At 44.7% G+C, this 27,436-nt stretch overlaps 1 protein-coding gene and 1 pseudogene across 3 annotated transcripts in view; both read right to left on the bottom strand.

Moving 5' to 3' along the window:
* Positions 1–27,436, bottom strand: part of Samd12 (sterile alpha motif domain containing 12) — a 360,178-nt gene that overhangs the window by 145,659 nt on the left and 187,083 nt on the right. For all 3 annotated transcript variants that reach the window (XM_010619516.3, XM_010619518.3, XM_010619517.3), the window contains exon 4: positions 12,975–13,115. In XM_010619516.3, coding sequence (XP_010617818.1) covers positions 12,975–13,115 — 141 coding nt within the window. The remainder of the gene's footprint in view (positions 1–12,974; positions 13,116–27,436) is intronic.
* Positions 10,152–10,818, bottom strand: LOC104859029 (annotated as a pseudogene).

Below are 27,436 nucleotides of genomic sequence, written 5' to 3'. Positions count from 1 at the left end.
ATGACAATCATGAGACATACCTGTGGGCTCCAGGCTACTGGCTGGACTCATTCATGGAGGACACTGCCTTGGACTCTCAGCCTTCAGCTGGACTTGTGTGGGACATTGCTGGGATCCAGGCCATTGTTTTAGATTCTTTGGGCCTCTAGTGTATGTCTAATCCCTTGCATTCCTCCATATTTGACTTTTTGTGTAAATATCATAAAATAATCCTATAAATGATGTGTCCTTTAGTAAATGTATTCCCTTGCCAAAACCATGACAAAAACAGATAGGCTTAAGTATTAATTTAAAAAAGTGAATCACAACTAATAGTTTTTTGTAAAAGAAAAAAACGTATGTCTTTGAAGCTAGGGATAGCTTAAAGGGTGAGGTACATTAAAGTGGGGTCCTTTAGAATAGGTCAGAGCACTGATTTTGGAGATGAGTCATCTTCTCACTGATGGTTACTTTCATGTGTCACCTTGACTGAGCCATGAGTGCCCAGATATTTGGCCTACATTTACTGTGCGTGTATCTGAGCGAGTTTTTGGATGAGATTAACTTTTGCCTTTGCAGGCAGAGCAAAGTAGATGATCCTACCCAGTGTAGGTTGGCTCCAGCCAATGGGCCGAAAGTCTGAGTAGATTCAGAGGCAAGCAAAAGAGAGCCCTTCCTGTGCCTGCCTAGGCTTTTTCCTGCCTTCGGATCTGCACCGACCCAAGCATGCATGCTGGGGTTGGGACCTGCCAGCACTTGGCCTCAGACTTACAGCCTCTGCTATCCTGGGGCTTTGAACTTGAAATGGAGTTACAGCCGTGGTCTTCCAGAGTCTCCAGCTTCCCTGCTGCACACCCTGCAAGGGCTTCTCTGATCTATGATTGTGTGAGCTGATTTTTAACAACAGATAAATCTTGTATCTGTGTGTGTACACGCACCTGTATGTGTGTGTGCATGCGCGTGGTGAATATCATATGCATCCTATTTCTTTGGAGAACCATAACAATTTCTTTTTAGCTTTGTAACTCCTGGCAGGCACCGTGGCTCTCAGGGCCTCAGTTTACCTACAGAATGGGGTTCATGGTATCTATTTTCAAAATTATTGGGAGGGCTAAATATAGAATTTAAAATGTCACATGCATGATCAGTACTAGCCCCACCAGTATGGTGATAAACTAGAGGGCTGGTGCCCTGCTCTGCACAAGCATAAAAACCATCTCTGATGCTTACGCCTTGGGAGACCTCAATGGTTTCAAATCTGAACATCCAAACTGCTCTTTGCAAAGCTAAAGCAACTGTTTCTTTCTGGCCTCCACTTCTATATTCACTAGAGCAATGCATCACCGTGGCAACTCTGCCCTTACACCTGTAAGCACAGGTCACAGTGGTGTCTCTGTATAAAGTACTGAATGATTTTTATTGTCCCGCAAGGCTTCTTGAGATGACTTGTTTCAATTTTGTCTGGGCAAATTCCTTGGATCTTGGGAACATCCCCTGCTGTGGGCATTCAGTGTTAGATGGCTCTATGGTGGTTGGGTTTTTGGGGCGGGCTACCTTCTTGTACTCCAAGAGCCAAAGCCTTCCTCTGAATTCACCTGGTTATGACAAGCAAACTCATGAAGGCCTGCACTGAAGGGTGCATGGTTTTCCCTGGATGTCCGTGTGCTCTGATCTGAATGGTGCAGGGCAGTGGGCCTGGGGCACAGGAGTCACTGGTGGTAACGCTGCCTGTGCAGGAGAGTCTAACTCAGCAGCTTGGGGTGAGGCATGTCAAAGAAGTGCCGCATGTCCTTCCGGAGAGGATGCTACGTAAGAGGAGGGAGGAGGAAACTTTCAAAGGATGTAGGTGCTGTTCCCCCGTTGGTCAACGCAGGTTGCCTGGACTCCTGTGCTGACCTCTCTTTGTCCTCATTTGACACCACCTTCATCCAGGCTGCCCTCACCTCTGACACAGATGAACACCTGTCTGGCCTTCTCCATGCATCCTCCCACATTTTGTTACATAAAATTCACCAGGACACTAGGGTTCAAAACTCCTTAGTAGTTTCCCATTGCCTTCAAGATCAACTCTGGATCCCTCATAGAGGAGAAGAACCATGCATCCACTCTCTCACTTGGTTTCTTCCTTCCTTTTCCAGCTTCTCGCTCTGCCATCTCTCTCTTCTTACTCACTCTTGAGTCTCTAACTACGTTACTCTTTTTCATGAAACTTCCGTCTCAACCTTGGCCTCTGTGGTGGCTTCGTGCCAAATCCACTAGGCTAAGGGAGGCCCAGGAAATGGCTAAGACACTGCCTCTAGATGTGTCTAGAAGGTGTTTCCACAAGAGATTAGCATTTTGTCAGCAGGCTGCATAGACACACAGTTTTCTAACATAAAGAATGTAACAGACAAGCAGCAAGAGTCAATTTCAAGCCTTACCACCTTCCTGAATGAACGCCAGAGTGAACTCCCAGAAGAAAAGTGAAACAGGAGGGATGCCAACTAGGGTATTCATGTCATAATTTTAAGACCTACTGCTAAACTGTCATGTGATTTTCATAATCGCTAAAAGAAGTGTTTAGGTTTCTATATATAAAGCTCACACCAAGGAGAATTTCTCTGACATCTTAATGACTTGATAAAATTAGAAATATTCCTTGTCACAAAATTTTGCACAACAGGACATGAAGATTCTGAATTATGTCAGGGGAAAGCCTGAGGAAGGAGCTGTTTGAGGAAATGCTGTCTTGGAGGAAATTGGGAAGGGACACGTAGTAGGCCGACCCTAATCAAATGACAGTGAATGAAGTAATAAATGACCCCAATCACAGAAGAAAAATCTGTACTAAATCTCTTAAGACTGCTCATCTGACATCTTTATCCACCATGAGCTCTTGACCAATGAGTTGGGTTGTAGGGAGAAGGCTCCCTTCACAGTCACTTGACGGTGTCACTCAGGAATACATGTAAGGACTAAAAATATCAGGCAAGACAGCTGACCGGTGGGGTTTACAGATTTAAGAGCACTTCCCATTGTCACTAATGGTCAACACAAAAGCTCACAAGGGAGAAGATTCTAAGGAGGAGGAGGAAGATAAACGGTAGGAGGAGAAGAAATAAAAATTTAGAAGAGATTCTGGGTGATATGGCTCATGGAGGAGAATGACCCCAAATGTTTTTGCAGCAACTCTCACTTTATTACAAATCCATACCAAAATTGATATTGCATTCACTGCTATGAGAAGATTAAGTAGAAAATGAAGTGGAGTTAGAAAATGAAAGAAAAGTACAGCCATTCCATTTAAATCAGCAAAACCACACAGAGGATCCACTTTCTGCTGCGTAGTATGCTAGGAGGTAGGAGTACAAAGTAACATCAGAATACCTCAGTGACCACTAACAATCTACAGGGGGAGAGCAAGACTACACCACCACACGTCCTGCAGCCTCACGCCGGCCTCTGTGTACTGCCAAGTCTTTGATCTGGTGAGGACCATGCGTGCGTCATGCCTTTGGCAAGTCTTCCTTCTCCCACCAGCTACCCGGGGAGGCTGCGCCGGTCCTGTGCTCAGTGTACTCCTGCCCTTCTCGATCCTGGTGCACAGCACTGCAGCCTCAGTGCTCTCAGGTGCTCCTTTTTGTCCCTAGCAGCTACCACGAGGCCTGGAGTTCATGGAACATAGAACAACTGGATTCCACATGATGAACACATTATTAGCAGGAACAAGGAATTTACTAACGCCAGGATGGGAATGAGTAGTTCTGCCCAAGAAATGAGGCGAGGCTACTTGGAAGATGGTATCTCATGAAGACCAGGTCCTGCCATGGATTTTATGACCTCACAGTCACAATGACACTGTGAAATGGTTCCTATCCCCATTTTTACAGCTGTGGTATCATAGCTGCCAAGCAATGTGCCCAAAGTTAATACATCTGTGAAATGTTTAGAATGGCTTTATACAAGATGCTAACAAGATTTGAAGCCCCCAAGTGTTTTAAGGATTGAAATCATGTCATCTGAGATATATTTAAGTTAATCATGGCATCAGAAGAGGCAAGATAACTGAAGGAGCAAGGCAGCCACAGAGAACAGATGAGAGCTAGTACGTTCTCCTAATGGTCTGTAAGGAGAAGTTAACCCAGTGGTAGAGGAGGTATGTGGCAGAAAGAGGCTGCAAACCCATTTCAGAAAGAGAACTCAGAGGATTTAGCCACCAATTACATGTTATTTCAAGGGAAATAGTAATTTCTGGTGACTCTGAACCTTCTGAATCAGGTTAAGAAACTCATAATAGGAGAATTAACCTTGAGAAGAAACCCAGAAGAGAAAACAAGGGAGATGGAGGGAAAAACAATGGGGTTAAATTTTGATTTGTTAAACATGAGATGGCAATAGTAGAATGTGTCACATTTTCTGAGCTGAGTAAATTAAGGATGCAAAGCTTCAAGGAGACCTAAGATGTAAATCTGAGATTCACTCAGAAGTAGGAGATGACTGAAGTCATGCAGTGGGTGAGATATGAGGGAGCTCTTTGTGAGAAAAACCCAGAGGAGCCACTTCCAGGAGGGATGAACATTTGGCAAGCAGGAGAAGCAGGCAATGCGCCACTAGCCTGAGGGTGAGCCAATGGAAAGAGAAGAGTCATTTCCATGTACATGAAAACCAGTGAGCAGCAGAGAGGAAAAGCAGAAGAGCCAAGAATGAAGAGAACGGACCCATGAACATCACACGGTGACACCAGTGCCACAGGCAAAAACGCATGCAAGAGCCTGGACACGCAAACAGTGCGCCTTGAGAGATTCCAGAAAAGCTGGCCATCAGCTACGTTTCACAGGTACACAAGGGAATCTGGTATTCTGACCACTGTAAGAGTGGGAATTATTTATAGGTTTTCTTCCTTGGAAGAGAGACTGAGGAGGCATCTCAGTGACAACTGGGAAAGACATACATAGTGTATTCACTGGTGTATAGATGTTGAGAAAAGTTTTATTAAACAAATGAGTTCACACTAAACATGCTTGACCTTGAACTTACTATGAGACGGTGTACAAGACACACTCAGCAAATCCCGCATCTGAAGATGTGTGGCTTCAGGAAGAGATAGGTAGGGTAGGTCTTCTACAACAATGGAGCAATTTTTCAGAAGAATTTCCAATACTTTTTATATGTATTATAGCCAGTACCTAGTCCTGTTATTCTGCTTTTATTATCTTAAGAACACTGACCTGGCAGTTTCTTATGAGTTGAAACATGTATTTATGATACAAAGCAGCAATTTCACTTCTAGATACCCCATCAAATGAAAACTACTGTTTATATAAGAACCTTTATGTGAATGCGTACAGTAGCTTTACTGGTGTTCTACAAAACTGCGGACAACTCAAATGTCTCTCAGCTGGGGAATAATACTGTGGTTATACGTCCACTGGCATACGCAGAGGTGAAAGTAAGTGGGAGAACGACACCCACCCCACAGCCTAAGTTGCAGTACATTTCGGAAAGGAAATCAGACTGTGATTCCATGTGCATCGCATTTTGGGAAATGAAAAACTGTGTGGACAGGAAATGTCAGGGGTTGTCAGAGGCTTGTGGTTCAGGAGAGGCTGACACAAATGGGCACTGAGGAGTATTTCTGGGGGTGATGGAAATTTTGGTTTATACCTTGATCGTAGTGGTAGCCACACGTGTTGGATTAATGAATGGTCAACTTCAAATGCCCAGCTGAACTGAGTCAGCGTGGTTCGGGGTGGAGGACACACCTGAGGAATGCTGCCAATGCCATAAAAAGAGAGCTGGAGGGGAAGATCCTAGGCTGTTGATTTCCTAGAAGAAGCTTGCTGTGGACGGTTTTCCTGATTTGAACTTAGCTGTTTTCTTTGGAGGAGGAGTTTGGGCCTCCATGTCACTGGGAATGGCTGCTATTCTCATTAAGGGGAGCTCTGATCTTCACCACGAGCATTACTTCCTGCTCCAGTGCAGATTCCTTAGCCTGGTGGCACAGATCCTTCGCCCCACTGGTGCAGGTTTTCTGGCTTCCACCACCGGCCTTTGGGCCTTCCGGGTGCAGATCCTCAATAGGGATAAGCATGAGTTACTGCCGTGGGCTCCATGGAAGACATGGCCTTGGCCTTTAGGGCTTGTGTGAGGTACTGTTATAGGATCCAGGCCCTTGGCTGAATTCTTTGGGTCTCTAGTGTGCGGCTAGATCTCTTGCATTCCTCTGCATTTGACTTTCTGGGTGAGTATTATAGAATAATCCTATAAATTATGTGTCCTGTATTAAATCTATTTTCCTTGTAAAACCCTCACTACAACACCACAGAACTGTGCACAAGTGTTAATGCTTACAGAACTGTACACGAAAACTGGTGAACTTTACTATGTGTAAATTAAGCCTTAATAAAAACAATGCAACAAAAATAAGGGGTGGTAATTAGGAGAAATGGGATCTAGTTTCAGTTGTGCCACTCACTAGCTGTTGAACCACTGGGAATCCTCTAATTCTCTTTGTGTCTTGGTGCTCAACTCTGTAAAACAAGATTGTGCCCTTCTACAAAGACTTTTTAAGCCTTAAAGGAAGGTGGTGGACCAGATGGCCTACTTCAGTTCAGATAGCCCATTTCAGCTGCTGAAGCATCACTGTGGAGGTGATGGGACTAAAATACCCAGCCGGTACATAGAGTTCTGGAAAGTTCTTCTTGGATTAGAACATAGTGTTTCTAATTTTTGTCACTCCAGAAGATGGAGCTTTGCAAAGTCCATCTGGCCATGCAATTCCCAACTAAATTTTGACACATATATTTGGACAATGTAGAAAAAAGTCCTTAGGGAAATAGTAATGTTTAATGAGCCAAAATTAGCCCTGGTAAATATCATGCTCTTTTTGCATTTTGCAGGCACGGACTACAAAGGCACTTGAAGATGGTAGCATTTACTAACATCATCTGCCTGATCTTCCAGTGTGGATAGCCCCATTAACCCAGACTTCACAACTGTGGATACATTTTTACATTATCCATGTATTTGTAGCCAAGAAAGGCACAGAAAGGGATATCCTAGCAGTGAGGCTATACTAGAGAGAGACCCCTTTTTAATCTCAAAATGGAGAATTCCAAGAATAAATACAGTAATCTGGATGAGGATGTCAAAAGCTTACAGTTTTGACTTTGCAAAGTATGGGCCCACTAGCTATGGCTTAGTAATATTTTTATTGTGGTAAAAAACATCATATTAGATATCCATTTTACCTATTTTAAGTGTATAGTTTAGTACAAATACAGTATATTGAAATTACTATGTAATACATGCATCACTCTTCCATCTTGAAAACTGAAACTATACCTATAGACACTAAATCTTCTTCCTCACAGTCTTTGGAAACTTTTTGTTTCTTGGTACCGGGAATTGAACTCAGGAGGGGTCTCACTGAGCTAAATCTCCGGCTCTGGAAACGACTTTTATTTTGTTTATACTATGATTTTGACTACTTGACATACTTTGTATGAGTGGAATCTTGTCCTTTTGTGATTGGCTTATTTTAATAAGGTTAATTCATGCAGTAGAACATAACTAAATTTCCTCCTTTGTAAGAGTAGTCTTCTAGTGTATCTACATGTAATATTTTCTTTATCCATCCCTCTGTCAATGGGAGTTTGTCTTGCTTCAATCTCTTGGTAATTGTAAAGAATGCTACAATGAATATGGGTGTACAAATATTCCTTCAACATCCTCTTTTACGTTTTTTTGGAGGTAGACCCAAAAGTGGGATTCATGGTGATTCTATTTTTAATTTTCTGGGAACTTCCACAGTGTTTTTCATAATGGTTATACAATTTTACAGACCCACTAACAGTGCACACGGGATATGACTTCTCTAAAGTCTTGTCAAAACTTATTATTTTCTATTCTTTTGATAGTGTCCATTCTAGTGCGTGTGAAATGCTACCTCATTTGATTTGCACTTCTCTAATGATTACTGATGACCATCTCTTGATGATTGCTGGGCATTTATATAGCTTCTTTGAAGAATTATATATTTATATTCTTTAGTTCATTTTTAAAATCGGTTGTTAAAACAGAGTTGTAGAATTTCCTTATACATTTTGGATATTAGCATCTTGACAGTTGCCTTTTCATTCTGTTTCGTGTTTCCTTTTATGTGTACCAGTTAATTATTTTTGTAAATAAAGTTTTACTGAAACACAGCCATGTCTAATTTATTTAACTGTTGTTTATGGCTGCTTTCTTCACACAGTGGGGTAGTGCAACAGACTCCAATTGGTCAGTAAAGATTAAAATACTATTTTACTCTTTAAAAAGAAAAAGTGCCAGTATCTAGAACAGTTCAAAAGCCATGGCCTATGGCAGATGATACCCACCTAAGACATCATTTAATCATCATTCAGAGAGGGGAATTATTACCTCATTTGAAAGTGCACAGGCACTAAAGTTAAATGGATGCAAGCTTGCTATAAGCACACGGGTCTGTGTTTTGCTAAATTTTCTGGCTTCGGGTATTTTATTTATGTGTTCTGTCTGTCCTTTTCTCTGTATGTACACTGAAGCCAACAGAGGACTGGCCATCATAGAGAAAATGTCACAAGTCGATGTGAGCATTAGTGCATGCTTTGTAAATAGCAGACACTCAATATTCACTAGCTATATGAAAGGCAGTGTGGTCAGTATGCCTGGGAATTTTTCTTCCTAGAAATAATGTCCAATATTAAAATGCTAAGAATACTCCTTATATACTTGATCACGGGTTAATGTGAAGGGACCCCAAAACAATGTACACAACTGCTGTATGTTATATAAAGCACTTTCCCCCAACTCTCATGAAGCAAGGGGAAGGAAAGTATAAGTCTAAGTTTTCCAGAAACTGAGTAGCACACTAAAAATATTCAGCATATTATATACCTACTTATTACTATTCACAGAAACAAAGAATCAAATAATCAACCCTGAGTAACAGATGACCCCATGGTAAATTTCTTTTTTCCCCAGAAAACTATGAATTGCCTTTATTTCAGTATGCTTCTACATTTAAGCATTTAGTGGTCCTGCACAGAAAGTGGGAAAGCGCAGCAGGTGCCAGGAGGCCAGGCCCATCAGGCCTGGGTCCACTGCACACCGAGCTACTCCTCAGCCCCTGCTAAGCACTCAGAAGCAGCAGCACTAAAGCCAAAGTGGGCGACAGTGTAAACCTTCTTCAGCATCTCGAAGCGACGTGGTACCAGGAAAGGGAACCATCCAGAGGGACTGCGCATGCTTACAGTGTCCTCGTGTGGCCTTGCTCTGGGCCTGCCCAGCAGGGACAGGGCTCTGGCAGATTTCTGCTCATCAGTTGATGGTGACAGCAGGCGGCAGAGCCCAGGACCTGATACTCATTTCCCAGCTGGTGGAGAATGAATGAATGTGGTTCCAAAACTACATGAGGGCCGTCAGACTCTTTCCAACCCTACCTGATGGATTCTGGACAAAGGAAGGAGGGGTCGTGGAAAGCGCTGGGTGGTGACAGTGACAAGGGAGAGGAGGAAGAGAAGGAGGAGGAGGGAAAAGCAACACCCCTGATCAAGGTGGGGAAGAAATGGGGGAAAGCTCTGAATCCTCACCCAAGGCCAATTTCAGAGGGGGACGGAGGGTTACCATCTATGCTTTGGCCAAGGGTGGGAGTGAAGGAGGGTGGGTCAGGTCGATGGCTTGGAAGGAGGTGTCACTTAAGACTTAAAAAAGAAACCAGGGTGCAGGCACAGCACCCCTACACCCAGCAGTGGTCCCACAGGCTGCGACCTGAAACCTTCACATCTAATCAACCAGCCACCCCAGGCCAGAGCTCCAGGGGCGGAGGAGGCGGGGAGGAGGGATGGCAGAGCCCTGGGCCATGTCGCCACAGCAAGGTGACTGTGTGACGTGTCTTTGCACAGTTGTTAGATGTGCCCCAACAGTCCTGATGGGACTCCGTTTAAACAGACTTTCCCAGAAGTTCAACTACGTGGACAGTGGTTATACTTGACAGGGTGATTTGTTATAGCACAACTCATATATTTCAAATGGACAAAAATTAGTATCATTTATAGCATCTTAAATTAAACTGTCCTTGAATGGGAGCTTCCTTTCCAGTACTTTGAGGTCGAGGAGACGTAACTAGAAAATTCACTACTGTGGCAAACGAAGACTGCTGAAATGGAAGAGGGGGTGGGGTGGAGCGGAAGGGCCTGTGGGTGTTCTGATTAAATGCTGTAACACTGTCCTTCAGGTGGCTGAGGGAGTTTCTATTTTCTTTAGACATCATTAAGCACTGAAGCTCTTGCAGAACAACTTTGATGCTGTGTGAATTCTACCGTTTTGCTGGAAGTAACAAGGCTCTTAGGTCTACCACTCCATCAGAACTATTAACTCCATTCATATTAATCTCTGTTATGAACCTTACAAAGGGGGTGATTCTGGGTATTTAGGGCCACAGCCTATTCTAAGGCTGTGTATTCAGTTTCCATCAATGTTTCTCGGAGGCTCAATTACCATGCCCGTCCATCTTGTGTCATGTCTTCCTAATCTTCTAGACCCCAGCAAATGGTGCTATCTCCTACTCCTTTCTGGCCTGCTTCAAGTTCTTCCAACAGTTGGAAATTGCGAGGGACTGTTACTCCCGAGCCCATGGTGGCTGCCATCTTGCGTTGCCCCAGCTCGAAGTGCGGCCCTTTCTTCCCCACTCTTCTGCCCGGGCACACAAGATACATTTCATATATACACATATACATACATAGAGTGGAGTACAACTCCAATCCCTATTACAGTAAACCTAGACCCCAAATAAATATTTTAAGGCTTCCCTAGCTGTCTTTTATAAAAACCTGTCAATTTTTTGAAACTATCACTTCAGTAGGGCTATGGGTTTTCTAAAAGATGTCTAGCACAAAATGCATTTGAACATAACATGTAAAAGGCAAGCAGTAAGAAAGGTCACACGGCTGGAGATGAAATGTCCACGAGCTAAGAACAATGATCTGTGCAGAGTGGGATGGAGGAATGCAAAATGCACAGCTTCCTAAAGCTAAAGAAAATGACAAATGAATCGGGAAGATTGAAGTTAGCATTGCCTTCTCAGGACACAAACGTATACTTAGCTTAACAGGTATGTACCATCTCAGGAAAAATCTCCTATCTGTGCATCTAGGGCCCCGAAGGCTGTAGAAGATGGATCTGTAAAGCAAACACCACACAGGTGGATGGCCGTGGAAGAAGGGTGTGCAAGGTGTGCTCTGAGAACTAAGGCTCCTTCTGACTATCATCACAGGAGGCGGACACGGGCGCCGAGGGGCTCAGACACAGAGCAGAACCCGGGCAGAACACGGCTGTGGTGGAGCCTTACAAAGATGAGTGCACTGTCTGCTTATAACCATAATGTAGTTTACAGTGGGAGATCAGGAAAACAGAAAGATATGGAGAAAACAATTAAGACCACACACAAGTCCACGGCCCATAGAAAACCATTATCAAAATAGCGGCATATTCAGTTGCAGTCCTTTTTCTATGCACATCAGAATACAATACATAAATACGTACAGGGGTTACAGTACAAACAAAAATGTGTACGTGGCTTTTCCCTCATTTCCCGAGTACTTTCTCATGTTGTACGTTCTTCATGGATGTAATTTGAATGCCTGCAAATGTTGTATCTTATGAATTTAAGCAAAATTATTTGATTCTCTCCATATTGCTGAACTTCTAAGTTATTTCTAGTTTTATAATTTTATAAATAGCACTGTGATGACCTGACTGTCATATGTCTTATCTCTAGTTTCTTGGTAAAAGAAATCTCAAAGTGTGTCAGAACAGCACACTCACCTTTCAATCACTCAGAGTACCAGCACTCATGAACTCGTCATCGGAAGTCTCTGGGGCCAAAATTCAAATAAACAATACCATTCTCCTACTGCTCACAGTCTATATTTATAGTTCTAGAGCATCATCTTTCGGGCAGTACATCATTTCCTCTAGGCAAATGGACTCTTACTGGGTTAATCTAAATGCAGTAACATGAAACTTTGCTGACCCAGATTTCTCCAATAACAGTATGCATCCAATTACAATACTCTGCAGACTGAAAAATACCCAAGGATCTCAGAAACATATATTTTATCATCCTTTCATTTAGAATGATACACAATGGGCATAAAAAAAAAACATAAAAGTTATAGCCGAGGGAGGTTAAAAGCAACCAAATCTTGGGTACATGCACGAGTTACGGAGTGACTTAAGGTTTCCCCAAATTTCAGCTTTTTGCTATCAACACCTTGAGCGCTCTGCACATATGAAGTAATTAATGATCCCTGTTAAGAGTTGCATGGTCTTAACAGTCCACCCTTAAATTCTCTATAACCTATATTTTTATGCTATTTTTTTCAAGAGGCTAAGAAGGGTTCTTACAATCTCTAAAGTATGCCTATGTACATTTATTTAAGTGAAGGCATGTTTTTAAAATATATTTCCCACTCTCCAAAGAAAATGCAGAGTAAAACAAAACACAACAAAACATCCACCTGCTTCACTGGATAGATCAGCGATGAAATCATGCAGAGTACATGGCCTTACAAAAATCAGAAGAGAGACAAAGATAATCAGGTTATGCCAGACTGTAGCCGTGCAGACCGTATAGTGTACGGCCCCACAGGGACCTGAGCGACCGGTGCCCTCTGAAGGTATGCAGTGCACAGTCTACACAGCTGTACGTGATGGCCTGAAAGCTAGTTTGAGTACTGCTGGTTACTTATTTGTTCCTTACCTATGCATCTTTCTATCATGTGAGCTATGAAAAAGAAAAGTTTTTGGAGAGAGGAGGTCTTTAAATATGTATCTGTATATACAGATTTATGTGTATAAGTGTATAAAATACATATTCTGTGAATGCAGGACATTTTGGAAAGGAACAGTGCTCCTCCTGTGTCCCTGTGTCAGAACGATGAGGCTTTCTCAGCCCTTTCTCCTTCTCCCGCCCCCCGGAAGCCGCAGGGTACCTTGTGTGAGTAACTGCAGGTTTCTGACTTCCTCTCGCACCTTCAGCTGGAGCACCTGTTGCAAGACGTGTTGCCGCAGGTTCTCCTGGGCGATCCCCACACGCTCCAGCTTTTTGTCCGTGAGTCTCAGCAGGGCTCGCCCTGTAGAGGTTCAGAGATGAAAAGAAAAGGACATGAACGGTTTGCTAGACAGAAGGATCTCCATCCTGGTCCTGGTTCACCCTGCACAACAGAAGATTCCAACACAACCTCCTTAGAACAGAAGGCCCTGCACGCTCACTGCTGACACAGCGGGTGATCTGGCTGAAGAAAACCCACACGCGTTAAAGAAAAACCCCAATTTTTAGCTAATATTAGCAATCCTCAAATGATCCACACATCGAAGGAGATGAAACAGCAAGCTTTTGACCTGGATAGCTGAGCCACAGATTGCAGGTTTCCATAGAAACCATGGTTTTGGTTGGGGGCTGGGTTCTCAGGCCGGCCACAGGAGCACACGCATCACCAAAACCCCAGATGGAGAAGCAGATTCTCCAGCTGTGGTTAGATAGAAACTCCAGCAACTTTAGCCCAGTACTCAATCATGCTTCTGTGAAATTTGCATTTCAGTTCGGTTTTGATCTGCGGGCATCCGGGCCTCTGGTTGTACCTCAGGCTTTGGGCCGGTTACACATCCAGGTGCCGGTAGCCCTGCCATAATCCCGACCCCAGGCCACAGGTCGATGTCCCAGTCCCAGTAGGGCTGGCCTATAAGGAGCAAGGTGAGGGACAGCAAACGCAGAGCCTTGGGACGTGAGCACCTACAGTCTGTACACACCTGGGCTCCGAGCCCCCTGGCATGGCCTCCTGTTAGCCCCTTTCTTTCCTCTGAAAGTCTGCACGCTTCTCTTCTACCATGATTTCCAACAAACCCCCAGGGTCTCCCCCATTCGATGCTTTCTCTGAAATAAACAAACTTCAGCTGTGAGGATTTACTGCAAGAAATGAAAAGAACAAGGAGCGAAGATGTTACACATTCTTGGTTCCACATTCTATTCTTTCTTGACATTCACAGTCATCTCTGCTGCAGCTCTGGGATTGTCAATCACGATACACGGACTTGAAGGGATTAAGAAAACCCTCGATTAGTAAAGCACACTTCTGGGTGTGTCTGGATGCATGACACAGGCACGACCTCGGGTAATCTGGACCCCAGTCCTGTCATCCCTTGCACTGTTCCCACTTTGCCTCATGGCTGCCACGAACTGAGCACTTCTGCGGCCCCCTGCCCTCCTGCCATGATGTTCAATCATGGATTGACCTTCCTGAAACTGGGAGCTCCATTAAAGGTGTGGGCGTCAGGTATTGTGTCTCGGTGACAGAAGAGCTGACTAATACCAGATTTATACTCGTTTTTCTAAATGCAGAAGGGACAGAGTCAATTCCATGTGGCCAGTATGAAGGCTGTGAGTGTGTTATCAAACACATTCCAGAAACTACACGTTCTCCCACCTTGTAAAGGAATACTGATAACCAGAAGATGAAGCTAATGGGCTTTTCCATCAAAGAAAGAGGAAAGTCTATGTGGCCGAGGACACAGGGACAGGTGAGTGGAGAAAACCAGTTAGAGACCGTCCATGCTAGTTTACCCCTCTTTCTTTTCCTTTAGCATTTGCAAAGTGCACCATTCCGGAAGACTTTTGATATATAATACAGTGACAACAAAACCCCAAAGAGTGGCGACCATAACAGCTTCATGTCTAGTTTATTTGGAACGGCCAACTCTAAGCCCACCCACCTTGCACCACAGGGAGAAGAACAGGTGATAGAAGATTGCATCTCATCAATGAAATGCTGAGCCTAGAGTTATTCATTGGCCAAAACTAATCATGTAACCTCCCACCTACAAGAGAATCATGGATTGTACTTCTAACATGTGCCCGGGAGTGAGAACAGCGAATGGGAGACAGGCATATTGGATGGGAAACACTGCAGATAACTGTGTCCATACTGACATGGCCCCAGGCCAGTGTCCAGCAAGGAAGGGAGTTCAGGGATGTGTGCACATTGCTGTTGGTGGCACTGCTGTCCTGAACCTGCAGTGAGAGCTCCATCCCAAGGAGATTCCCAGCTCAGGCTTGGCACCCCTTGTCACCTCATGGTAGTTCTGAGAAAGGCAAGAAAGGACAAGGGCAAGAAGTTTCCCCTGCCTTCTGGGGCAGATGCAATAATGGCTCCCTATGGTGTCCACAGTCCAATCTCTAGAACCTCTGTATTTGTTACCATACATGACAAAAGGGGCTTTGCAAATGGGATTACCCAGGTGGGTCTCTCATCACACAAAAGAGGTTAACAGAGCCGGAGCGGGTGTGTGTGTGTGTGTGTGTGTGTGTGTGTGAGACTATACAAGCAGTGGGGAGTGGGAGGTGGCCACGAGCCAAGGACTACAGGCCACCTCTAGAGGCTGGAAAGGAGAAGAAAATGGTTTCTCTCCCAATCCCTCCAGGAACACAGCTCTCCCAGCTCCCCACTTTGAGCTCCATGGAACCCATTCTGGATTTCAGATGTCCACAAGCATAAGATAGTATTTTTGTATTATTTTAAGCTTCGAAATTTGTGATGATTTGCTATAGTAGCAAATGACTTTGTGACAGGAATTCACATGTTTTTAGGAAGTCACACAGATGACATTAGGTTTCATTTCCTTTCTCAGTTTCCGAGAAGTGGTCATAATCACAAGTGGAAAGCATAGGACAGCCAAGGAATGCGCCCGGGGTCCCAAGCCTGGCCTCACACGGTTCTGCCAACTGTCACGCTTGGTTCTGAAGTCTCACTTAGAAAACTGGGAATGGGCTCTTTTAATGTGTGTGTGTAACTTACCTCCAAATGACCAAAATCTAGCTCCTAAGACATTCCATAAACTTCAGATGGTTTGAATTCCTCCCAACACCAAAATGTAACTCAGTCTTTTTGCCCCTGGTCACAAGGGGTATGGTTTCCTAAAGTGTGATATTCCACAGTGAGGCGCTGAGGCTTGAGATAGGACTTCACAGCTCCGTGGCCCGTCCAGGACTAGAGGACAACTGAGAAACTCAGAGCGGATTTTGTTCCAGCACCCCCAGCCAAGCTTTGCTACTTTGCCCCCTGAAAACCTGTAGTCTCAGCTTCCCCATATATATGCCTGATGACACAGACAATACTGCAATTTCATTTCAGCTTTGTTGGCTAATTGTGTCAGGTTTGAATCCATGCATCATAAAACTATCAGTTATAGAAGTGTGTCTTATGACTTTGTGATACAATGTCTGTGAACTTTAAAAAAGTTAAATGTTCAGCTGTTCAAAATGATGTATCCAAATCCTGAGAATACAGATGTTACTGTTTTTATTTTCCTGTGTAAAAAGAGCAGTCAAGAAATTGAAGAATATTTGAAGCATGAGAACTTTTCCTAATTTTTATTGCTATGCCTTTAGCTCTACTTTAGCTTCCTTGGTAGAAAAATAGAGGGAAAGAAAGAAAAATCCAGGGTAGACTGCATAGGAGAACATCCTGGTAAAACAACAGGCAGGAAAGATCCTGCACCATGAGGACCTTAAGACCAAAATCGGATGCGCTGTCTTCTTTGGGTGATTTTTGCAGTGCCAACTAGACTGGTGGTTCTGAAATTTTATATAATACTGTAACTAAATCATTTCCAAGAGCAAAAGTCCCACCAATCTCCTATCTCACCCTTCTTGCTAACCAAAAATAAAAGAATGTCTCATCAAGGTAGTGCTGCTTTTGATGCAGGTATTAGGGAAAGATAAGAAAAGGATCAGATAAGTAGTCACTGACGAATCACATCTTTCTGTTCCCAATTTATAGGGTGAGTTTTTGTTACTTTTCATAAAAATTTAATTTTTTGTTCAACAAACACTAAGCATTAAGCCCTCACTGTGTCCTTGTCATCTGGGCACCCTGAAGAACAAGGCAGAGCCACTCCAGAAGCTTTCAGACTGACAAAGGAGGTGAATAGGACACATGTCCTCACGTGCATGATGAATGCTACCGAAGGGTTCTTCACATGTTCTGTAGCCTCCGGAGAGGTCCCTCACACAGAGAAGGACCCAGCAGTGAAAGAACAGCACCTACTGAGTTTTCCTGATTCCCCAAACTCCTTATGAATGGCAAGGAGGTAACACGGGGGTCACCAGGTTGCAAGAATCCCGAAGTCCTGACGTGAGCTTACTCCACCCCCTTTTCTTCCGTTGTTATCAAGTGCTTATGGAGCACCATTATAAGACTGCCACTGTCCTGTGTGCTTGGCTGAACTCAGATGAGTACAGGGGACCCTCAAGTTGTGACCAGCCTGAGATATGAACAACTTGGCTTAGAATCGGAATTTTAGTTTTAACTAACAAAGTCTTGACTTATGACCCAGTACCAACCACTTGTGATTCCAGATGGCCTCAGATACAGATCTAACCTTTAAAGAGTTCTGGAAGGAAGAGGGCAGCATCCTTCCCTGTGTAAGGATGAGAAATCCTGGGTCAGTGCCTTTCAAAGGACACCAAGATCTGCCTGTGTACAGGAGAGAGACTTTGAAGGCTGTGGAGAGGAGTCTGAGCCTCAGTTGAGCAACCTGAGTTACAACCAGCCCTTGAGAACGAATTGAGTTTGTAAGTCAAGGGTCCACGTAGTGGCTTCAGTCTTCAGACTTGCCATTTAGTCTTACCACTTCGTGTGAGGAGGGTGAGGTGCAAATAGTCCAAGAACTGAGCTAGATGTAGACATAGTGGCACAACACAGGTGTTAGGAAGTGTTCTGAAGACAAGCCAGAGGGTAGGAGGGATAAAAGGGACCCTTATGAGAAGGGCGGGTGCCACTGTAATTGGGAGATTAGGAAAGGCCTCTCTGAAGTAGAGATGCTGGAGCCAGAGAGAAAGATAAGGGCAAGTAAGTGTCAAGGCTATTAGCAGAATGGCCAGTGCTCCTGGCAAGCAGACAAAATAGGGAAATAGCAGGAAAGCAGGGCAGGTTACTTTCAGCCTTATCACCTGGGTGGACTGTGGATTTTATTCTCAGTGTGGACCCTGGACTCGGGCCTGCTCTCAGGTATGAAAAGAATCCCAGGTGCACCATGTGGGCAGTGGACTGGGGTAGAAAGGAAAGTACAGGAACACAGAGGAGGCAATGAAGACCGCAGAAGTCAAACAGGAAGTGATGGAGCCTAGACTGGAGCACAGGAAAGCAGATGGGAAGAAGTAGGATTCTAGCTCTATGTTTGAGTTAACAATGCCTAGAACAGGGTGTGAAGGAAAGGCAGACTTCAGAGATGACTCAGGGTTCCAGCCTGACCCACCAGTGGCTGCTGGCCCCATTTCTGAGCAGGAAATTGAGTCACTGCGCTGGGAGGGGAAGTGCTGGAGGTAGGAAATCACCGTCATGTCACTGCTGGGGTGTTTTTTTTTTTGAGCGCTTGGAATCTGGGGAAGTAATGAAAAGGGCAGAATTAAACAAAGGAGGAGAAATAAGAGATCCTCTTTCTTCCACTTAATGATCTCAGTATGTCAAAATTCTCCTCAAATCCCAAACTGTGCAGCTGATGGGGTTAAGCTGAGTGCAGGCATGTCCTAGTGGAATCCAGAGAAATAAGAGGTTACCTCTCCTGACAATCCCAGTGCTACATTGACCAGCCCGGTCAGGTGCCTGCAAGGCTACAGTTATTCGCAGCACCTCTTATGGGGGTCCAGGGAAGGGAACATCCAGCAAGAGGCATGGGTCTGGTGCTCTGGCAGCACTTTTGGAAAACCAGAGCTTCGCTGCAATCTCAACCACAAAAAAGCATCATTGGGTGTGGCCTACTTGAGCACCAGCTCTGTAAGAGCAGATGTGTGGTTAATTTTCCATGCCAGCTTGACTGGGCTATGAGGTACCCAGATATTTAGTCACACATTATTCTAGGTATTTCTGGAAGAGATTAATATTTAAATTGGCGGACTGCTGTCCAGAATGGACACTAGAGTCTGGCCTTGAAACCCAAACGAAGATGTCAGCTTTCCAGGTTTTGAACTTGTCAGCTTCCGTAACCAGTGATGGCTGAGTCTAGGTGGCTCCCAAAGCCTCATGCAGCCATAGATGAGGCTTTTTCAGAGGTGGCTGGATCTAGAGTGTGTGACACTGGGACTGATTCAGGGTGCAACGCTAGGCTCAAGGGCACTAGGATGAGGAGTATGAGTGCTACCGCCCTAAGGAGTCTGGATGAGATAGACAGGGCAGAAAGATGCTGTTAAGGTCCTTTGTTTGCTTCCTTTTGCTGTCTTTTGCTTGCCACAAACTCCTCTGCGATGTCCTCTGCCAAGCCACCCTGCCTTGGAGCCAGCCGATTACAGACTGAAACCTCTCTGAACTGTGAGCTAAATAAACCTTTCCACCTTTGCCTTTGGGTGTCGGGTATTTTGTTTCAGTTACAAGAGAAGTAACTAAGACAATCACATGAGCCAATTTCTTATAACCAATCTCTATTTCCCACACACACACACAATACGTATGCATAATGCATATCTGCTGTTGGTTTTGCTTCTGTGGAGAACCATAACAGTAGGAATATTTTCTATCTGATTCCCTATCCTAGCATGTAGTAGAGTTCATAACTATTTATTAGTAAGTTTATATAAACTTACTAACTTAATGCTACTAAGTCAGTGTAAATGTTGCTTTCATTATGCACATATTGATGAACTACAGGTCATTAAACTCCTGTCTTTTCTGATTTGAGAGATGTGATTGGAAATGGTTAGGTAAGGCCACCAACAAGAGGAGCAGTGCAGAGGGAGAAGAGGACCTGTGGGTGGTGGTGGGTACAGAAGCACACACCAGATTGCAGGAGCAGAGCCTGTGGGACTGTGCCATCTGCCTTCCCACAGGGTTAAGGAGGGACAAGGGCCTTGTTCTGCTCTTGAACACACGCTATCAGAAGCTTTGCGGAACAGACAGAGAGCAAGAAATGGTGAAGGGTAATGAAATCATGGAACAGTTGATTAGTTTCCTCTACTTGCTGTAGCAAACTACCATAAACATGGGATCTTAAAACAACACAAATTTATTCCTCATAGATCTGGAAGCCAGATACTCAACATAAGTTTCACTGGGCTAAAATCCAGGTACTGGCAGGGCCACATGCTGTCTGGAAGGTATAGGGGAACATTTGTTCTTTGATATTTCCAACCTCTTCTGGCTGCCTGCATTCCTTTGCTTGTGGCCACATTGCTTTAATTTCGGCCTTCATTTCCACATCACCCTCTCCTCTTGGATATATATAATCTCAGCTTTTTTTTTTTTTTTTTTTTTTTTTTGCAGAAAGGGCATTGTCCCTGGATCCTTGCATGACTGAGCTACATCCTGAGTTATCTGCTTCTCTCTTACACAAAACTGTGATTTGATTTAGGGTACACCTGAGTAACCCAGGGTTATCTCCACATATGAAGATCCTTAACTTAGTCATCTCTGCAAAGACCCCTTTTCCTATATAAGGCTCACGTTTACAGTCTTTAAAGATTAGGACCCACTACCCCTGGGTGACTGTTACTCATGGCTGCAAGCTGGCAGGAACCTTTGAACCTTGTGTGTGTGGTGCAGGGTTCAGTGTGTCTCACCCGGGCAATGTGCCTTAATAAATATGCCACAGGAGGTGCAGACCTGGGCCTGGAGGTGTCTCTGACCTGCAAGCCCAGTCTGAGCTCTAGTCCTCTGCAAGCACAGAGAATTGGACTCCACCTCTGGGCACAGCTCTTCAGGGTAAATGGCTCTAAGGCACAAACGGGACTGCTAGGGCAAGGACAGGGGTGGTGGAGTGTGGTTGCAGCCCCGATCCTACCCGGAAGCTGGGGTGTCCCTGCAGGTAGCTGTAAGGGAGCACTCTTTCCGGAAATCAGGCTGAGCTACAAGGCCTCTTCCTTCTGGAAATAGACCGCACTGGAAAGGTCCCTGGACAAGTGTCCATCAGTGCCCCGGGGTAGCGCCACACCTGCTCTCAGGTCTGGGCTGGCGTCACGTGCCAAGCAGATGGTTCTGCCTCGACCTCAGTTCAGCTCAGCGTGAGCAGCAGGGCCGCAAGTGCTCGGTGCACAACCATTGTCTACAGTCACACCATGGCTGTTGGAACAGAAGACAGGGAGAAAAGCAAAACCTCACAAAAGCGTAGGGTCCCAACACAGAACTGCAGACTGATGCCTGGGAAGCACACTTTGAGGGCTGACTCCCCTATCTCTGAAATGTGCATGAGAACTGCACTCATGCACAGGCTGACTGTGGGAATGGATGAAGTCAGGCCAACACCGGTCCTGGGCACCTTGGAACCGCCACAGTGATGACCCACAGGTGCTAAAGCTCCAGGCTGACCGCCAGCACTTCAGTTCCTCCCCCACTGTAAAAATGACAAGGACAGCAAACATTTCATTGAGCAGTTACTATGTGTGAAACATGGTCCTACGAGCCCTCTATGGGTCGTCTCAGTTTTAAGCAGTCTCTGAAGATGCTATTATTATCTGTGATCATTAAGAACTGCATAATTAAGGCAGCTCTAATAAGCTGCAGATCTGGGTACAAACACAGGCAGAGGCTGTCCGCTCACCCCTGCCCGACACTGCCCCTGGCATTCTTCCCCCGACCTTAAGTCCTCCTTGCTGCGTCTACACCTCCCAGTTCCTGTGTAGAGCCCGCTCAGGCAGGCGGGGCTGAGGCCAGGGGAGAGCGCTGTCCTGCAGACCGCAAGGCTAGCGGGGGGCACTGGATGATATCACTGTGCGCAAGAGTCCCCACCCGGAGAGTGACAGGGACCTAGGGGTCCCACAGCGCATCCACATCCTCATCCCCCAGTCTGTGGGCACCACGGGCTGAATCTGCCCCTCTCTTGGGATCCAGAGAAGCCAGAGATTAACTAGATGCTTTCTAGAGAGACAAGAAGGGGCACCTAACACTTTCCGGAAGTGAAGATAAAAGTCAATAAGGTGAGTAGGAGGGAAAAAGGCAATCAGGGTGCAGCGAAAAGGCAAGTCAGGGTACGAGAAGGGGAAGGGTGCATCCCAGTAATCCCGAGGAGAAGCCCTCCTCTGCTGCTCTAAGGCAAGCAGCGAGAAGGGGACCGTAGGGTCTGCACGACTCAGTTTCTGCTCTTCTCTCCTCCCACCATGGGGGGTGCACGTGAGACACAGGAGGGTGCCATTTCTGGTAAGCCACCTCCCTGCCCACACATAGTAAAAGAACTTCTCCTAATGGGGCATGGTGGTGCACACTGCAGCCCCAGCCCTCTAGGAGGCTGAGATAGGAGGATCACAAGTTCAAGCCCAGCCTAGGCAACTTAGGGACTTCCTCCTGTCCTTGTGGGGCTTTTAATGAAATCAAAACAACAATTTTCCTGTGGCACTTTTCACTTCTCAAGTACAGTACTATATCACTTTCTTGCCTATTATGCTTATCTTTTATTTTCCAATTCCTGCCCACCCCTCCTGCAGTGTAAGCTCTGAGAGCTTTATGGATGGTTTCAAGTGCCTGGCAGAGCCCAACTCAATGAAAACATGAAATAAATATGTTACATTTACACCAAGCGTGTGACCCACACAGAGTAGATATGAGGTCATTACTGGAGTTGTTCTGGTGGCCAAGGGGAAAAGTCTCTTTTCTTCTTGGACCATGTTCAAGGTATAGCGCTAGGCTTGCTGTCAATAGTGTCTGTGTTGCCATAGAGAGAGACGCTACCAGAGAATTCAGCCAACAGAAAGAGCAGAGCATAGAAAGAAAGAAAGTGGGTGAGACCCCAGTACTTTGGGAGGATGAGGCAGCAGATCACAGATTCAAGCCCAACCCTGGCAATTCAGCAACTTAGGGAGACCCTGTTTCACAATTACAAAAAAAAAAAAAAAAAAAAAAGAATCCAATGTGAAGGCCTGCGTTCAATCTCCAGCACTGCAAAATACATACATACATACATACATACAAATAACACCATGGGTGAGGGGGGAAGATACAGGAAGGAGAAAGATGACATTATTTGTTTCCCTAGTACCAGATGCTGTGATTCTCTGCTCATCTGCATCACATGGACAAGAATCTTAGGGACCAATTTCTGTGTCACACTGTCCCCTTTCAAGAGAGCCTGACTCATGTGGGCAAAGATGCTATGAACCTATAGTAATTTGTTCTCAAAGTGTTAATCACTGGTAGGGCTAGGGATTTAGCTCAGGGGTGTTGCTGCCTGACTCGCAAGCACAAGGTCCCAAGTTTTAGCACTGGAACCAAAATAAATAAATAAAATAAAATAAAATTTAAAAAATATATATATTATCACTGGTAAATGCTGGTATTTAAATCACTATTCCTTCACAGTTACTTAGAATACACCTTCATTCATATTTCTGACTCTTGATGTCATTTCTGACTCTGGGGCATCCTCCTTATCCCCTTCCCAAGGAAACACGAAGCTCAGAGGCTTTGGCTGTCGGGGTTTTGCTGCTGTGGGAAGGGAACTGGCCTAAGGGATCCCTGAGATCAGGTAGGCCACACTGCACTGGATGCTCTGTTTCTCTCCTAAAGTGGGTAATTTTAATCCAGTTCCGCTATGAAAAAAATGCATCTAAAATAAAGGCTGAATGTTGCTACTTCTCCTATTTCTAAGATAAGAGCAGTTGCAAATCTATGTTTTATGAACTCTCCTGGATTTAAAATTTGCTCATTTTATCCCATACTGAGAGCCAGACAATCGTGCAAATGGGTTCCACTTGGCTCACAAGTTGCCTCTTTCAACATCTGACTTTTCACCCCCCTTTCCCGACATCTGTTCTATTTCCAGGGAAAAGGAATCTGGGCAGTCTTCTGCCCAGGGTTCACTGGCTATAGCAACGGGGTCCAAGCTCTGCCATTTGGTTCCATGCAGCCTATTCTGCATTAGAGCCCACTGTGATCAAGCGGTTATGGCCTGGCCTGAAGTAGCCCTTGGTTTTCTATCACCTAAAGATATACTGCAGATCTGTCTTCCTAATCCCTTAGCCTGATGTTCTCGATTTCCTAAATGTGATGACCAAACACCCTACACCAGAGCTAGCCAGGACTGAAAGGGCAGCCAATCCAGGACCTCATTTCCTGGCGAGAACACCCGAGGAGAACCTTCCAAGACCAACGTGGCTCCTCTCACTTCTACCTGAGGCTGCAGTCTGTCGCCAAGCCTGCCTAATTGCTTGGCTACATTAGGCTGGTTAGCAGCTCAAGGAAGGCCCCTCTCCCGGCCAAGCAAGAGAATGGTCAGTGAAGTCTGTGCTGTGGTTACTGTGATTTACCATGCTGAAGGGAACTGTATGATTTTTAAAAACCAGTCCTGGGTACAAGGATTGTTTCAGACAATCTGCTTTTGATGATGTTAAAAGGAGGAAATTGGAATAACATTAATTCCCATCTGAACTGCAAATTCAGAAAGAAAGTGTATGGGGCTTATCAAACAGAGTAAAAAGGTGGCCCTGCATTACTTTTAGCCCTCTAAGAAGGAATACACAGTTCCCAACAGCAAATTACAGGTTAAATGTAGAACATACAGTTACCAAATCTCCTCTAAAAATTAATTAAAAAAACACCCTAAAACATTTTGTTTGGGGATTTTGTTTCAGTCCCTGAGAAGACCCAGTAATTATTTTTCTTGTACCTCGGAGCCAATTTTGCAAGCAAAGAACCTAATGGAGACTACAGCCGAAGATTTATGACCTAATAAGCAACTTTCGAGGCCTGTTCTGCTTTTGATCGGGAGACCAAATCTCTTGGTGCTTTGCTTTTATTTGTCAGTATTCTTATGCATTGTTTTAGGGTTCTGTTAATTCAGTGTCACTGGGTGAGCAATCCACAGTGCATGAGGCATGTTTGAAAATTAATTAGCAAGAAGCATAAGAGATGTTTATTGACAAATGTCTTCCTCGATATTCTACTCACTGCCACAGCAGCCAAACACCCGGAACACTCACGTCCCGCAAGAAACAGGCACTGGGCACGCCTATGATTAATCTGAAACAATACTTACAGTCAAAGTCATGCTTAAATAAATTTCAAACTAGTTTTGACAGTCTCTTCCTGATAATGAGGGATTTGCTTTCCCTGAGACTTTTAAATGTTAATTTTATCAGTATCAGGGATTAACAAGCAAGAATTGTCCCAGCTTCAGATCCCTTCAGCAGAAGAGATGGACACGGTGTCCTGGCCTTCAAGGATCTGAAATAAGACCAGCAAATATGAACTGGTTTCAAAAATTATGTGATGGAGTCCTGGGTCAAAGCCTGTGAAGATCTCGAAATCGATTAGGAAAACTGAGAAAATGAAAGAGGACTTGGTTAGAGTTCGGAGTCCAGGGCTAGCCCAGGGTTGGGCCATCTGGTTATTAGCTAAAGGATCACTCAGAAAAATTCACTTCTTCAAGGTACGGTTTCTTCCCTTGCAAGACGGGGATAATGTGACACCCTCTCTCCTCCTAGTGTTCTAAAGTGAAATAAAAAACTAAAAGTACTGTCTTTCCTTTTAGAAAGCAGATCCAAGGTTATCAATACCCTAGGGGGAGCTGCACAGCTCATTCCAGAGCTAGAATGGGGTACCCGACTGGACGGTACCCCGATGGTGATACTGGGAAACTTTTTTTTTTTTTTTTTTTGAGACAGGGTCTCACTATGTAGTTGAGACTGACCTAGAACTCACTGCGTAGCCCAGGCTGGTCTTGAACTCGCAGCGATCCTCCTGCCTCAGCCTCCCGAGAGCTGGGATGACAGGTGTGCGCCACCATGCCCGGTGGGAAACCTTTGTCAGCAAAGATGGGTAAAGTGGACAAGGGAATCATAGCTTTCACTTGCCAAATTCTGAGTCCTCAACAAGATGTGCAAGTGGAGTTGAGCTTTGCTCCCTGACTTTGCCCATCTAGGACAGGATTTCATCACAACTGACATGTGAGGCTGGGTAGTTCTTTTTGCAAGGAGCCTGACCTGTACATTGCACTATATTTTGCAGTATGTCCTGCTTTTCATCTGAAAATTCCCCTTAGTTAGCCAATTAAAAATGTCTCCAGGTTTTTGGCAAAAGTCTGATGGAAGATAAAGTGGTCTCTGGGTGAGAAACAATGACCTTGAAGTTTGCTTTTTGCCAGCTGATTTTTCAACAGGTTAATTCAAGAAACTGACTGATCCTCAAAAGTCAAATTTTATAGGACTCACTTGGACAGAGAGGCAAACCCATGTAAAACTCATTGCTAGGAAAAGCATCTACAACCTGTCGGTCCTTCCCATCTATTATCTCCATGGAAGTCCTGATACCGCCCTGGGACAAATTCTTCATCTCCACTTGAAAGGTGAGGAGAGTGATGTTTATGGAGATAAAGCAAAAGGGCAGGTGCGTGGTAAAACAGGGGTTCTCACTCTGATCTCAAAGTAAAACCTTCCGTGCTTTTGATCTTGAAACTTCGCAAAGCATGTCACCAAAGTGAGATGTAACTTAGGGGGTCTTGAGAATGAGAGTAATGAGAGCCGACAGAGGTTTAATGATCGCTAGCAGAATGAATTAACACTGACCTTAAGCACACTCCGGCCATAGCCAAGTCAAAAGAGAAAATTATATCAAAGAATCTCACTTTTCCGCCTGCAACTTCCCTTTTTTATTCTAACTCTTTGGGGCCCATTTTTAAATTACCACGTATTGATTGATTACAGAAAGACTTTATGACTGATTACAGTGTGTATTTATTTATATCCCCCGTAAACAAAGTGTTCCTTGGAATGACGGTTTAGAGTCCTTTGAGGTTAGAGAGACTTGTGTGGGGCACATCGTCCCAGAAACTGGCCTCCGCACAGTGGCTGGAGAAAAGCCAAGTGAGCACTGTTTTGCTTTAAAATCTTATTTTCAAATGTGAATCTCACTTCTAAAATTATGAATTTCTTTATGTTTTTCTTTTGTTTCGTTGGGAAAGAGACCTGAACACGGAGAGCAGAGCGTGGGTGTGAGGCCTGGTGCTTGCACCTGCAGGTTCTTGGAGCTTGAGTTAGTCAGGGCCTCCTCAACTGGAAGTGGGATGATTTGAACTGGTTTGACTGTTCAGGACAAAGTTAAATTAGGTGGCAAGTTTAAAAGTGCCTGGAATAGTACCCTGCTCAATATATCCGTTTCAGATTAAATTTTTAGTAAAAACATCCCCTTGTAGGTTTCATAGTTGCAGTCCCTCTAATTGTGAACTTATTTGCATGTCTGTCTGCCCTTTCAATAAGGAGAATGTGGGCTGCATTTCACCCACTGCTCAGGAGTTGCTAGCTGTTCATTAAAGTTTTGTTGAATAAATGAATGTGGCAAAGAGAAAAGAAAGAGTATCCTCCCTATTTTACAGGTAAGAAAGGAGACTGGGAGAACGGAAGGACTTCCGCAGAGTTGTACGACTAGGCACTGGCAAAGTAAAGACTCTCCTGTGCTGCTGCTGTTAGGAAACTGCCTCCTTTCCT

This window comes from Fukomys damarensis, unplaced genomic scaffold (genome assembly GCF_012274545.1).
Source record: "Fukomys damarensis isolate Sample0158 unplaced genomic scaffold, DMR_v1.0_HiC HiC_scaffold_5, whole genome shotgun sequence".
In the NCBI taxonomy this organism is placed as follows: Eukaryota; Metazoa; Chordata; class Mammalia; order Rodentia; family Bathyergidae; genus Fukomys; species Fukomys damarensis.
This window is presented reverse-complemented; position numbering and strand designations above follow the sequence as displayed.